Source organism: Diplotaxodon limnothrissa, linkage group LG3, assembly GCF_057381915.1.
Source record: "Diplotaxodon limnothrissa isolate DT_005_m linkage group LG3, D_limnothrissa_male_GT1.1, whole genome shotgun sequence".
In the NCBI taxonomy this organism is placed as follows: Eukaryota; Metazoa; Chordata; class Actinopteri; order Cichliformes; family Cichlidae; genus Diplotaxodon; species Diplotaxodon limnothrissa.
In genome coordinates this window covers 32,244,870-32,260,370 of record NC_140598.1, presented here as the reverse complement: position 1 = coordinate 32,260,370, position 15,501 = coordinate 32,244,870, and the positions used below count along the sequence as shown (strand labels likewise).

Sequence of the window (15,501 nt, the reverse complement as noted above, 5' to 3'; positions counted from 1 at the left end):
GGTTCACCGCATGGACAGGACACGGGACTCGGGGAAGTCAAGGGGAGGCGGCGTGTGTTTAATGGTGAACAACAACTGGTGCAACAGTGCGAACGTTGTTCCTCTCACACGCTCCTGCACACCAAATCTGGAACTACTGTCCATCATGTGTCGTCCTTTTTATCTACCTCGGGAATTTACATCGGTCATTGTAAGTGCCGTTTATATTCCACCACAAGCGGACACAGTCACCGCCTTATGCGAGCTGCATGAGGCACTCACACAGCACCAGACACAACACCGGGACGCTGCGCTTATTGTGACGGGGGACTTTAATAGCGCCAACCTCAAACGCGCAGCGCCGAACTTTTATCAACACATCACCTGCCCCACCAGAGGTGAAAGGACACTGGACCACTGCTACACTACGGTCAAGGACGGCTACAAGGCACAATCCCGCCCTCCGTTTGGCAAATCTGATCACGCCGCCATCTTCCTCATGCCAAAATACAAACAAAGGCTGAAACAGGAAGTTCCGGTTCAGAGGAAGGTCGCGCGCTGGACGGATCAATCGGTGGCCGCGTTACAGGACGCACTCGATGACGCAGACTGGGGCATGTTCAGAAACAGCTCCGACGATGACGTCAACGTGTTTACGGAAGCGGTTGTGGGATTCATCGGGAAACTAGCGGATGATACCGTGGAGACAAAGACTATCACAACGTTTCCCAACCAGAAGCCGTGGGTGGATAAAACCATCCGCGACGCTCTGAGATCCCGCACCGCTGCCTACAACACGGGACTCATGACGGGGGACATGGACCCGTACAAAGCCGCGTCATATAACGTGCGGAGGGCGGTGAAAGAGGCGAAGCAGCGCTACGGGAGGAAACTAGAGTCACAACTCCAACAGAGTGACTCTAGGAGCCTGTGGCGGGGACTAAGGACAATAACGGACTATAAAGCACCAACAACCGGTATGACGAACGCGGCCGTGACTTTGGCAGACGAGCTGAACACTTTCTATGCTCGCTTCGAGGCTGCAGCTAAGGTCTCCAACAATGCTAGTGTTAGCGGCGCTAACGGCTGCAGACAGGAAGATACTGCCAGCACCGGAAACGTGCTCGTCATCTCCGAGCATGAAGTAAGGAGAGCCTTCAAGAGAGTGAACACCAGGAAAGCAGCAGGACCAGACGGCATCCCAGGTCGTATCCTCAGAGACTGCGCATACCAGCTAGCTCCTGTGTTCACTGAGATATTCAACATCTCTTTATCTCAGTCGGTGATCCCCACATGCTTCAAAGAGTCCATCATTGTTCCTGTCCCGAAGAAACCCCACCCTGCTTCTCTCAATGACTATCGCCCTGTAGCCCTCACCTCAGTAGTGATGAAGTGCTTTGAACGCCTGGTCAGAGACTTCATCATTTCTTCACTACCAGACACACTGGACCCACTACAGTTCGCTTACCGTCCAAATCGTTCCACAGACGATGCCATCTCTCATCTCCTCCACACATCACTCACTCACTTGGACACTAGAAGGGGGAATTATGTTAAAATGCTCTTCATAGACTACAGCTCTGCATTTAACACCATAATTCCCTCCACACTCACCACCAAGCTGGAGCATCTGGGACTCAGCTCATCTATGTGTCAGTGGATCTCCAACTTCCTAACTGGCAGACCACAGGCAGTAAGGATGGGCGGACATGTCTCAGCCTCCACCACTCTCAGCACTGGAGCCCCCCAGGGGTGTGTTCTGAGCCCCCTGCTGTACTCTTTGTACACATATGACTGTGTGGCCACTACCAGCTCCACCACCATCATCAAGTTTGCTGACGACACCGTCGTGGTGGGCCTGATCTCTGATAACAACGAGACGGCCTACGTGAAGGAGATTAGGAATCTGGAGAACTGGTGCCAGAGGAACAACCTCCTTCTAAACGTCAGTAAGACAAAGGAGCTGATAGTGGACTTCAGCACTAAGCAGGAGAGGAACTACCTGACCCCCGTCATCAACGAGTGCCCAGTGGAGAGAGTGGACAGCTTCAAATACCTCGGAGTTCACATCACGCAGGACCTGTCATGGTCCTGTCACATCAACACCGTGGTGAAAAAGGCCCGACAGCGTCTCTACCACCTCAGACGCTTGAGAGACTTCCAACTGCCCTCCAAGGTGCTCAGGAACTTTTACTCGTGCACCATAGAGAGCATCCTGACGGGAAACATCTTAACCTGGTTCGGGAACAGCACCATGCAGGACAGACGAGCTCTACAGAGGGTTGTGTGGTCAGCTGAGCGCACCATCCGCTCCGAGCTCCCTGACCTGCACTCAATCTACAGCAGGCGGTGCTGGACCAAGGCCAGGAAGATCGTGAAGGACCTCAGCCATCCCAACAACAGACTGTTCTCTCTGTTGAGGTCAGGAAAGCGATTCCGCTCCCTGAAGACCAACACAGAGAGACTGAGGAGGAGCTTCTTCCCGCAGGCGATACGGTCTCTCAATCACACCACCACACAGTACTGACCCACACATATGGTTCTTACACACACACTGGACTTTCTGGACATTGTTTTTGCACAACACCGGTCACTATATTCTTCATTTCCAGTTAATACTTGTACAGCTGCTGTTATTGTGTATATATTTATTTATATTTAGATTTCTTCATACATTCTTATATAGTTCTATATTGTGTATTGTGTATTTTGTTGTACAGTTATTTTATTTTCAACTTTAATTTATATATTTTATCTTATTCTTCCCAGTTAAATTTACCCTTCATTCTAATTTGTGTTGTACAGTTATTTCATTTTTAACCTTAATTTATATTTTATTCCTTCCTAGTTAAATTTACCCTTTTTAATTTTTCATATTTATTTCCTATCTTATTCATAGCCTTTCCTTTTTTTGTTTTCTTTAGGTCACGAGCAGTTGTCCAAGCATTTCACTACATATCGTACTGTGTATGACTGTGTACGTGACAAATAAAATTTGAATTTGAATTTGAATCAGGAAAGCTCACCAGGGACTCTACTTTCTGAAGAGGCTGAAGAGGTTTGGCATGAATGCCAGCATCACCTCAAATGTCTACAGGAGCTTACTGACAAGCTGCATTACAGTTTGGTATGGAAGCTGGTCTGCCAGCAGCCTGAGATCACTACAGAGGGTGGGGAAGGCAGCAGAGCTCATCACAAGCATGAGGCTTCCAGCCGTGCCTCTGTAAAGCACACAGCATCAGAAAGGACCACAGCCACCCAGCACATCAGCTGTTTTCCTTGCTATCATCTGGCAGACATTACAGGAGTCTGCCTGCTTGGCCTACAAGACTTAAAAACAGTTTTTACCATCAAGCCATTTGACACCTCAACCACTCACTTCACTTTTATCAGTATTAAAATAACCTCAATAAATGTCAAAGGTGAGATTTCTATTTTCTCTCTTATGTCATATATATATATATATATATATATATATATATATATATATATATCTCGTTAGCTTCATAGCATAAGTGCCTAAGTCATTGACTTAGTCAAATGACTTAGGCAATTATGCTATGAAGCTAACGATATATATATATATATATATGTGTGTGTGTGTGTGTGTGTGTGCTTGTGTACGTGTGCATGCAATGAACGGCCTAACTGCTGGATGTGGAGCTGAATCCATGCAGGCAGGGGTGGGACTTTATTCATGGGCACACAATGCAGCCAATCACATGCAAAGACAAACTGGGATCATACCATTATGTGAAAGAAGGAAGGAGGCAGATGGAAGACAGCAAGTGTGGTGTTACAAGCCAAATACACAGAATGTGCATGTCAGGAAAAAGTGAAGAAAACGCAAAATGAGATGCATCAGGCTGCATTTCAATGATATTGGAGGCTGCAAGGCTGAGTGCAGAATCTATAAAACTATGAGCTGACTAGAGTGTTACCTTTTTTTATTTTCAGCCATTTTCCATTGTTGAGGAACCAAAGTTTCAAACTTGTCCAGGCCTGAAAACCTGTTACATGTTCTCACTAGTAAATCCTTAAAATAAGTGATAATTGATGATAAGCTGAGCTGGAAGTCTCATATAAACCATGTGAAAACAAAAATGTCAAAAAACATTGCTATTCTCTACAAAACAAAGCATGTCCTGAACAAGAAATCATTATACACCCTTTATTGTTCTTTGTTGCTTCCATGGAAGCAACAGTCATATATGCATATATGACTTATTGTCTAGAGATATGAGGTAATGCACATAAAACAAAAACTCTTCCTATTTTTAAGTTACAAAAAAGAGCTATAAGAATTAGCCCTTGAGACTATGCTAGAAAATAAATCTTCAAATGGCACACATCGATGTGGCATCCTGGAGGAGTAGGACTACCTGTGCAACCTCTGCAGGGTCCAAGTATCAACTCATATCACCAGTAGTGACAATGAGCCTAATCAAATGCAAAACTAGTGAAAGAAACAAACAGTCAAACCAAAAGTATCAGTAGCCTCCACTGAAAGCTAAAAACCATTTGGTGTTGCCAAAAAGGATTAAGAACCTTCTCTGCTGCTTAACATATCAGAACCAGTTTAAGTTTAACTGATTTGATGCTGTACTCGGATTATTGTTTTATTGTTAATTTGTTGAGAGTGGATGTTCAAATGAAACTAGGTGGATACAGACAGACTGTAGGACAGTAAATAGGTTAAAACACAAGGATGAACGAGTCACTAGTTTATTCAGTAACCATAATGTCATCTTACTTATCCTCCAGTCCCTGCTCAGCAGGTTGGGCTGAGTCAAGACCTGTGGCTCTGCATCGATATAAAGACACCAGGAGGAGGGTGGAGATGAAATATGGAAAGAACACCAGCAGATGGAGGGCCAGTCTGATCACTAGTTGCAGGGTAGAGGAGTCAGGCGATGCAGCAGGGGTGGGAGTTAATGCAGGGAGCCAGGTTGTAGACATGGTAGGTGGAGGTGTGGTTGTATGTTTTCCTGCAGAGAGAATCCCACCTGTTCAGGTGAATATGTGGATGAAATAAGAGGTGAAATCAGAGTGAAGCTCCTCACCTGTGACAGTGATCCAGCTGGATGGAGACTCTCCATGACCGCTGATGTCACACTTGTAGAGGCCTTCATCAGACCTGGAAACATGCTGGATGGTCATGTGACCTGTAGGCTGCTTCCTGATGAGGGAGCCATCTTTATAGAAAGCAGCTGGGAGGTTGGAGGGAGTGGTCTCTGTTTTACAGAGCAGAGTGACGTCATCTCCCTCCATCACAGGGAGGACAGGACTCTGCAGGATCACTGATCCACCTCAACACAGAGACAAACTACAGCATTTCATCCATTTACACACAGCTTCATCAACACTAACTCCACACACTCAGCTTACCAGTGACTGTCAGGTTAACCATGTTACTGATGGGACCCTCTCTGGACTCACACCAGTAAACTCCACTGTCCTGTGTTAAGATGTAGCTGAAGCTACAGGATGAACCAGACCATCTTCCCCATTCATTGCACTCAGTCCTGGTTTCTCTGTTTGTGTTTCTCCTCAGAGTCCATCCAGCAGAGCTGTCGTCCTCCTCACATCTCAGAGACACAAAGTCTCCTTCAAAGAACTGAGAGCTGCTGGGACTCACAGTCAGACGAGCTGGAAGGAAATATTCACGATGCTGCAGTTTAGTTTAGTGTAGAATAAACGCTGACATGCTTTAGGTTGTTCACTCCAAATAAATTGAAACAGGGTATTTTTTGGTAAGTTGACTATTGAAACTAAGACACATTTGGCTTACGAGATGTACGCACCATGAGTCAGTCTGCAGCACAGTACTGAGTTCAGCCCTGAGGGGAAATTTAAAAAAATCTTTCACAACCAGAGAAAACATTCACACATAATTCAAACATGAGAATCTTTTTAGATTTTAAATGAGAAAACTAGAACACCTCTGCTGGGTACAAGGTGGTTTACACCTGCTTGAAAGCAAAGAAAAAGCACTAACTGCTTACGTTCAATAATCAAGTTGATAATTTACAAATTTTACTTACAGAAAAGCTGCTGCAGACAAGTTTGCTTCATTCTGTGTTTGGCGTCAGGTTTAACCCTCCTCCTTCTCTTTCCACTGTAATGATCTGGTGTCTCTACACCAATAGAGCAGCGAATGGGATTATTATCTACAGAAATATCAGGATGGATTCAAAGGTTCTGGCAACAGTCTGGGAGCGAACAGCAACAAACACTATTATAACCTCAAGGAGCGAAATGAGCTTGAAATGAGGTTTTCACACAAACGAACACAGATGGAGGAAGTGAAAACTATGATCTCATTAAAGGTCTTAAAAACCACAGCAGAGGGGAAATTATGCTAACATGAAGTGTTGAAACCAAACTTCCTCCTTATAAGATGCAGGGTGAATTCCTTCATACTCACCCAGCAGCTTGCACAACATCCATCTCGGAATAGCAAAAAAGGAAGCCAACAAAACGGAGCATGCTGATCTGCAGATGGACAGAGGAAACAGCAAACTACGCTAACAGGTTTTGTATCTCCTTTGAGGCTCCGCGGCTTTGTTGATTACAATCTGTAAGGCTAATAGTAAAGTGAATCTGTCTCCATGCACAGCATTTAATCTGTTCAGCTGGTTTCATACTGCCTTAATGAACGTTAGAGTAATTTGTGACAGAGAGTGCAACCAGAGAATCACACGGGTTTTTTTTTTTTGTTTAATTGTAGTTTAGCAGACATTTCCAGCAGGCGAGTGAACAGACTGAACACAAACTGATCAAAAATGTTAAAGGACATTAAACTTTCATAAACATCAAGCAGGTGAACTGAAACTGAACTTTAGATTATTGGAGCGTGGTGATTCTAAGCTTCCCAAACCCACTTTAAATAAACTTCTCTCTACATATTCTTCTACAATATAAAGAAAATGCTATTACATTATACATCAGTGTATATGTGACATCAATCATCAATGAGTAGCATGTAATACTATCAAATGACAAGAATCAAAAACAAACTTATTTAACTATTAGAGAAAATAGTAATTGGATAATGTTAGCAGTTCAAAAACATCACTTTATCATCATATATTAAAGAGAAGAAACTTATGAAATGTTGAGGTTTCTTAACAAATTACTGAGACAATCACAAAAAAAATTGTCCTCTACTCATTAAACCGACTAATCACATGAAAACCCAATGCAACAGTAACCACAAGTATATAATAGTTTCGCTTATCAAACTATCTAACTGTGTAATATGTGTTGAACATGAAGAGTAGAGTAAATACAAGATCTGTCAATTGTAAAGTACCAGTTTTATCACTTTAACATTACTGCACTATTATTAAAGCACTTTTCTCCTTTCTCTGTCATATCAAATCATTTTGTTCCACTATTTATGTTTTTTTTTTTTTTTTGATTTTCACACATGTAGTTTTCAATATCTCTTTATAATACAGCCTTTGATTTATGGAGTAATTTACCAACACATATCAGGTAATCTTCAGAACACAAGTTTCAGTACCTAAAAATACTTAGAACTGGGTAGCAAATATTATATAATTCAAGATTTATTGTAAAGTAATAAGTAACTTTGTACAGATGTATTAGAAGTGTGGGCTTCATCGCAGATTATCCTAACATACTAGACAACATGTTTATCCTACCCTCAGGGTACCCAGTACTTAAAAAAAATTACTTACAGTGTAATTATCTTTTTCCTTTAAAATATGCATCACTCACTGGTTCTGATCTACTGCCTTTAAATATTTTAGGTACTAAAAATGTGGGAATATGGCATTAGAAATGTTGCAGAGTCACAGCTAAAGAGCGACCCAGCTACAGTTTGTATTTGTGTTTGCATTTAATGAATTCATGAGCTTCTCTCCCTGCTCCTTTTCATGCATGGATTAGTGCCACATTAACTGAATGCAAGGTTTTTAGTGTAGGAAATGAATTAATGCTGTACCATGTATGAAATAAAAAATTTAAATGAAGATGTAGAAACTGCTTTAGATCATAACAAAAGTACACTGATACTCAAGAACATGCCCTCTATGTGTGTTTGACTTTACTGAACTCAGCACTGACTTCAAAACCCAAAAGACACAGTCCAGCGTGGAGCGGCTGAGTGAATGTGGTCTGGACTCTGTGGAGGAGAGTCATGGTTTCAGAGACGCTGTAGAAAGACAGAATACCTGCTCTGTGATCCAGGTACACTCCAACTCTGGAGGACCGAGGACCTGAGAGGAGAGTTTGGATTTTGTTGTTCAAGTAAGTGTAGCCGGTTGTGTCACAGAATAAAGCCCAAGATTTGTCATTGTATCCAAAACCACATTCAGTGGGGCACACAGCTCTTCCGATAGTCTTGTATGCGACTGCCACACAAACTCCTCTTCCTCTCCACTCCACCTCCCAGTAACAACGTCCAGTCAGGGTCTCCCTGCTCAGGACCTGCCTGCATGAAGTGAATCTGTCTGGATGATGAGGGTAAGGCCTGTATCGTTTTATTAGCATTGCTTTCCTGTTCCCCTCTGATAAGAGCAGGTGAGTGTAAGCTGTGTTTGGATCCAGTGTCATTTCATGTGAATATTTTAAGAATCCAGCTCTGGTCTTTGGCTCCGTTGGTGACAGTAAAACATCCACTTCAGTGACTGTCAGTGAGATGTTTGTCCATTCCTCTCTCAGAGTGTCCTGTAGTTTATCTCTGGTCTCTGACACAGCTGCTGTCACATCCTCAAAGTAGCTCAGAGGACGAATATTGATGCTGGATGAGTGTGTAGACTCACTGAGTGCTGACAGTGAGGGGTAGTTGTGTAGAAACTGGTTGTGATCCTCTGTGTGTGAGAGCTGCTCCAGCTCGCCGTCTTTCCTCTTCAGCTCAGCGATCTCCTGCTCCAGCTTCTCCTGAAGCTCTTTGACTCGACTCACTTCAGTTTCCTGCTGGGATCTGACCTGCTGCTTCACATCAGAGCTTCTTTTCTGCATGAGACGGATCAGCTCAGTGAACATCTTCTCACTGTCCTCCACTGCTTTATCAGCAGAGCCATTGATGGCCTCCACCTCCTGTTGAAGCAGCTTCACATCTTTCTCTCGCTCCTGGATTCTCTGCTGGATGTTTAGTCGTCTCACCTCGAGCTCCTTCTGCTTCTCAGTCCTTTCTACTGCAGCTGGGACTGTTTCATGGCCTTTATGTTCATTCATTGTGCAGAGATAACAGATACTCTGCTGATCAGTACGACAGAAAATCTTCATCCCCTCATCATGACGAGAGCAGATCTCACAATTAGATGATGACACTTCTTGGAGCTTCCTGGAAGGCGAAACCAACCTGTGTTTCTGTAATCGATTTGTATTGTAGTGACGCTGGACGTGTTTCTCACAATAGGAGTCCTGGCAGACCAAACAGGATTTGACAGCTTTCAGCTTCCTCCCAGTGCAGACATCACAGGCCACATCTTCAGGTCCAGCATAGCATTGCTCACCTGCAGCAGCTTGGAGTCCAGTGTGCTTCAGCTGCTCCACTAAAGTTGCAAACATGACGTTTTTCTCCAGGACAGGCCTCGGTGTGAAAGTCTTCCTGCACTGAGGGCAGCTGTGGATTCCCTTCCTGTCCTCTTCATCCCAGAAACTTTTAATACAGTTCATGCAGTAGCTGTGTCCACAGGCTGTAGTCACTGGATCATTCAGTAGATCCAAACAGATGGAACAAAAGAAGGTTTCTCGGTCCAGCTGATCTCCTTTCTGTGCCATTTCTCCTCTCAGTTTAAGCGCTTTCGTGAGTTTCTCTTCCTTATAAACTAGTTTGAGGTCTGATCTGAACAACGTGTTCCTGCAGTGACTCGAGTCTAACATGTCACCACATGTTGGCTACACCCAACTTCAACTTGAGATAAGATAAGATAAAACTTTATTAATCCCTCGGGTGGGTTCCTCTGGGAAATTCGGTTTCCAAAAGCACAGCACCGACAGAAGTTACAGAGTTACAGAATATTATATATATATACACACACACATATATAAATACAGAGACATATATATACGAAGGGGATAAATAGAATAAATAGGAATAAAAATAAAAATACAAGTGAATTGCACATTTCAAGTATGGAGTCTATTGCACCGTTGACTATTAACAAGAGTATTGCACAAAAGGTATTGCACAGTGAAGTGAAGAGGCACTACAGCTTAGTTGTTGTGAAGTGATGGTGTGGAAATGAGCAAACATGTGGGCAGAGAGGTGCTATGTTTACGAGGAGGAAGAAGAGGGAGGGTTATCAGCCTGTGCTTCATTCCTGGAAGAGGAGCGGTTTGAGAACGATGCTGTTCATTTCAACTGTTTCTCTCCCGTAAACACCATCAAGGGTGAGAGGGTGCAGCAGGTGTAGTAGTTGGTACATGATGGAGTAAACAAATTAACGGGTTTTCAAACATATTCAGCTCCACAAAAATGTGATGACAGGAATAATACGAAGAAACCTTGACTGCTTTTTTAAAAGTATTTTTCTGTTATTATGGTTGAGTTGATCACAACTTCTACAATCATCTTGATTTGGGGACGTGACTAAATAAGAACCAGTAAATATTAAGGTCTCCAGTGACTAGAGCTGTACGATATGACCAAAATCGCATATCCCGAAATAAGACATTTCTCATCCTGATAACAATATATATCACGAAATAGTGCTTTTCTGAAAATTCTGTGAATCTCGGGCAACTCAACTTGTGTGAAGTGTTTTCAGCTGGGTGTCGTGTACCTGGAGTGAAGTGTTCCCTTCGAGGCATGAAGCTATACCTTTTTAGACATAAATTGTAATGGCCACCAGGGCCGGTTCTAGACAGGGCCAATGGTGTGTGGTGGCAGATTTCTTTTCTCATGTATTAACCACATATTTTAACCATATCACTTTAGCATAGTAAGAGCACTCCTGTCACCAGTTTGTATGCATGTTGAATGTGATCACTAGTGGGGCCCACGATTTATTGCACCTTCACAGCATTTTCCTCCTGAGGGCTCTGGACATCCTGTTGCAGACGAGGTGATGGTTGGTTGGAGCTTTTCTTAGACTGAACAGTTAATGGTCTATAATAATTGATCTGTTGTGGAATGTTCTTTGTTGGAGAGTGTCTGTGTCTGCATATAAGATGTAAGGGCAACAATTCAGAGATGGTCCTGGTGTTTCACTGGGATGTTCTCTCCACATTTGTGTTTATTAAACCCACTTCAAATCAAGATCACTGGGTGTGTGGCAGGTTATTGTTTAATTTTCACAACAGGTGGCAACAAAGAAAGGAAAGGGGTGGGTGGTGTGTTAGTTCATTACCAGGCCTCTGGAGAACTTCATGACATGTTGAGGAGCTAGTTTAGCCATTTAAATCAGCTGTGTTGGATCAAGGACACATCTAAAACCTGCAGGACACCGGCTCTCGAGGCCTGGAGTTCCCTACCACTGTTCTATAGCAAATATAACAATTTGCAGTAATAACAAAACTAAGAAGGGTAGGCCATTCACCAAATCTTGAAATCTAAAACTAAAAAATAGAATACAAATAAAATAAAGAATAAAATAAAATATCCATTCATCTCTTTACAACCAACAACATAAAGTTTGTTTTAACTGAATGTAATGAAAGTAATTAGTTACTTAGTTTTAAAAATGTGATTTACACCGTGAATAGGTAATGAAGTGATAGATCTTCAGTCGCTCCAATCCCAATTCTACTTTTTCTGCATAATCCATCATACAAAATGTAATCAAATGGAAAAGTCTCTTTTTAAAACTTGTTTTTATCAGTTTTAATCTTTTAACTTTATGCATTAAGCAAAAATTAAATTATATGCAACATTCTCTGAGTGGAAGAAATTTGTTTAACATTTAAACCTATTTTCTGCACATTCCAGCACATAAAATGAAATATTTTTTGTGTTTACACTCACTCTTTCAAATACATGCAAACACGGCAGAAAATAAATAAAATCAAAGACTCAGCGGTCCTGTTGCTCTATTTTCACCTGTTTAGCAGGAGTGGGGCAGCTGGAGGTTTGCCCTGGTGCAGGTGTGTCGAGGCCGTCATGTCAGTGGAAGGATCCGGCAGTTTCTCTGTAAATTTCACATTCCCGTGGAAGTGTGTCCTACTCAGTGCTTGTGCAGAAATTTAGGGGGTTTTTTTCGCTGTAAAAAGAAGTTTTCTTCGAACAGCAGACACTAATGTTTTACTAATGCGTTATATTTCCTTCTGCTGCTTTCACTTTATGAAGCTAACATATGACAGGATACATTGAGCAGGAATGTTTGATTTGTTGGCATCAAATGAAAATAAGATCAGCTTTGTGTCCATATTTGTGATCAGGTTCTGCCAATGACATGCCTTCACAACAGTTATCTGAATCATCTCCACCCTTTGACAGAATGATTTGAACAATAATCCCCCACCCCACCACACCCACCCCATTCTGTATCATCTCCACCCTTTGCTGAAACCAGAGGAGGGAAGTTTTTGAACTATATGAACATGCAGATTGTCTCATGCCCTTGTTTGCTTGATGTCATGACACTACTTCTTATCATGCTGTAAGTTTAAATAGTTTATTTTGTCCATATATAAAAAAATTATATATGGACATTATTATATATAATATTATATATTATATACATTATAAAGCTTATGCCTGGTCGGTGTATATGTATAAACTCTTTCCCAAGAAACCTGAATTCAAATGTTTCAGAGCCACATCTGTTTGTATTAAAGCGCCCTCTGGTGGAACTCATTTGCCTGACCTACAAACTTTAAATCAGGAAGTCCCTCATATATTAATCAGTTTCTGCAGCTCTGAGAAAGTTTTACAAATATAAATCTTATATAAATATAAAAAAGGGTAACACTACCTGGGTCTGGGTGCAGTTCCCCCCTCCAGGGGCAAGGGTACCTAGACCCGGTTCGTAGAGTACGCTTGGGGAGTGTGATCGTGTGTACAGCGTCTCTTTATGTCTGTCTCCACGTTGGTTGAGTGTGGAGTAAGTGCATATGAGAGCATGAGGGTGGGAATGGATGTTTGTATCTGTGTGTGCCTGTATGTCTGTGTCTATATGTCAGGTTGGGTGTCAGGCGCCACCTCTCTGGGGACATCTCAGGCCCTCCAAGGTTTGGAGGCCTATCTCCCCCTACCACCACTTCCCCTGCCAGTGGCGGACTCCCTCAGACATCGGTGCGTTAGTGGTTCTTTGTTTCCGGGGGTGAGCGTCCAGGTACACACCGGCTCACTCCTTGGTGGCTGCTTATCGGGGCCTGGAGCCTGGGGCTCACTCGGGCCACTTCGGAGGTGGGGTGCCCTCGGCCTCTCGGCCTGGGGCTCGGTCACTCAGGCACGGCTGGCTGTCGGCGGAGCTCACGGGCGCGTCACTGCAACCCCCCCTGGCTTCTGCTCCGCGGCTGCTGAGTGAGCCCTCATCTGGGACTCTCCTCAGCTCTTTCTGGGACAGTGGCACAGCTGCCCCTCTGTTGGTCTTCCTTGGTCTCTTGTGTTCTGGGGGCCTCTGGATGTCTGGAGTTTTGATCTCCTCCATACCTGCTTCATGCCCTGGAGGACGGGGCTGTGGCTCCCCCACACCCTCTAGCAGATCATTACATGAAGGAACCTTTAAAAACAAGTGCGTCCATGCTCACAGGTGTACACACGGGTGATCACACCCACAAACTACACCCTTTTTGGCTCCTACCTCAAAGCACACTGTGTTCTGTTGATCTTATGTGCTGCACAATAATGTTTAATATTTAGTATTTACTGTTATATTCCCATATATCATTGTGATGTTGTTTATCCCTTGTTAAATGCTTGTTTTCTTTTTTCTTTCTCAACAGGTGATCCAGGTTATTGATATTTGTATTTTTGTCTGCTTATTTTGTTGGTTTTTGTTTTTTTCCCTTTATCCACGTCCCTGTTCTCCGATGTTTTTTTCCCCTCTTTCTTTCTCCCTTTTCTTTTCCCCAGTCAAGTCTGTCCCGTATTTAGCAAGTGAAAATAAAAAATAAAATAAACAATAAAAGGTGAAATGGACCATTACGGCAAGGCTGGGATGGTCCATTTGGTAAAGTAAATCCGTTGGGCATCTTTCTTCGCCTTTAGACAACAATTCTGATGGCAAAAGAGCCAAACGGGACAGGCAAAAAAAACCCCAAAAAAACAAACAAATATAAATCCTCCATGGATTAGAAATTCATAATTCTGAGTCTGATATTTGGAGGTGTTCTTTAATGGTCAATCAGTCTATGAAGGAAGTTTTTACTTGTTTTTGAAGCACCCCCCAAATGAATCAAAGCACCCCCAAAGATTTCTTACTTTTTTTTGACAATATTTGCTGTTTGTGTGACACACTACTAAAAATATAAAAAGCATACAGTACTGTACTTGTTTGAGACACCATTTTAACAACAAAAGTATAGATAACCCCCCCTCCCAAAATGGTTTGTTCCAGCTCGCCTCTCCCCTGCTCTGGCTCTAGCGCTCTTGCTGCCAGAGCGATGGTGGCTGAGACACAGCGGAGAGGAGGTGTAAGTGCGTGGCTTAAAACAGGACATATTAGCTGCATTTAACCTTCAGTTACTCTTTATATAGTTGGTAGGAGTCAGACCATGTTTCTTTTTAGGTGAAAAACATTACACCAGGTAACCTGCAGTGTTGAAAACGTGTTTTCCAACGATGTTTGCTACCCTACAATCCGTCCTGCTCTGTAGTAAAATCAGCGACATATGACCGTCCTGTTGCTCCCATTGAAATGTATACAGCCTATTTAAAATCTAAAACTTTAAATTGTTGGCAGCCTACTGTTGTTGCCACTGTCCTGTTTGAAATGGATACTAACTAGCTAACTGACTGGATGCCTATTAACCTTATAACTCCTGTTGTGTGCGTGTGTGTGTGTGTGTGTGTGTGTGTGTGTGTGTGTGTGTGTGTGTGTGTGTGTGTGTGTGTGTGTGTGTGTAGAGAGAGACAGTCAGGTTCATAATGGATATAAGGAAGTTTTTTTCAAAAAAGGAGCCACATTCAGGTAAAAGTGTAAAATCAAATGATCCGTCAAACAAGAATAATGTTGGATCAGTGTTTCAATATTTATATCTTTAATTAGATATACATACGGTTTGGTTATTTGCCTTTTGGTTAAAAGTACACTGAGAGGGGACTTTTGTTAGCGATCTTAATAGAATTTTTTCATATTAATGTAATTTTTCATCTAATTGAATACAATCTATTTGTGTATGATTGTCAGTCCAAAGAGGGAGAGAGGAAAGAGAGGAGAGAAAGTACAAGGTCAGGAAGAACCAGGTAAGAAAACAGACAGGGAACAGTGACAGGCACAACAGAAACTGTTAAACTGACAAAGAAAAAAAACCTGATTTTACTCAACACAATCTGGAAGTTGTGTTCTCCCTATATTAAAGCTGCTATACAGAATCTGCAAAACAAACTGGGTTGAAACATTTTGACCCTCTTTAACAACATTCCAACATAACATTATAATG

The 15,501-nt window shown here is 42.6% G+C and overlaps 2 protein-coding genes across 2 annotated transcripts; both read right to left on the bottom strand.

Annotated features, from left to right (window-relative positions):
* Window positions 1-4,728: 4,728 nt before the first annotated feature.
* On the bottom strand, window positions 4,729-6,072 carry LOC146635416 (Fc receptor-like protein 5). The gene is made up of 5 exons (XM_085347068.1): window positions 6,024-6,072; window positions 5,784-5,819; window positions 5,368-5,628; window positions 5,043-5,288; window positions 4,729-4,967 (listed from the first exon to the last, which is right to left on the bottom strand). The coding sequence occupies exons 1-5, from the start codon at window positions 6,052-6,054 to the stop codon at window positions 4,729-4,731; spliced, it is 813 nt and encodes a 270-aa protein (XP_085203194.1). The 5' UTR covers window positions 6,055-6,072.
* A 1,965-nt stretch (window positions 6,073-8,037) lies between these two features.
* On the bottom strand, window positions 8,038-9,735 carry LOC146635415 (tripartite motif-containing protein 16-like). The gene has a single exon (XM_085346985.1). The coding sequence runs from the start codon at window positions 9,733-9,735 to the stop codon at window positions 8,038-8,040; it is 1,698 nt and encodes a 565-aa protein (XP_085203111.1).
* Window positions 9,736-15,501: the final 5,766 nt, after the last annotated feature.

What these genes read in the sequence shown, in the direction of transcription:
- LOC146635416 (XM_085347068.1), bottom strand. Translation starts at nt 6,054, where the DNA reads ATGAAGCAAACTTGTCTGCAGCAGCTTTTCT. An exon ending in GTGCTGCAGACTGACTCATG is followed by an intron (nt 5,629 to 5,783) that starts GTGCGTACATCT and finishes ATTTCCTTCCAG; the next exon opens with CTCGTCTGACTGTGAGTCCC. An exon ending in CAGCTGGATCACTGTCACAG is followed by an intron (nt 4,968 to 5,042) that starts GTGAGGAGCTTC and finishes TTCTCTCTGCAG; the next exon opens with GAAAACATACAACCACACCT.
- LOC146635415 (XM_085346985.1), bottom strand. Translation starts at nt 9,735, where the DNA reads ATGGCACAGAAAGGAGATCAGCTGGACCGAGAAACCTTCTTTTGTTCC.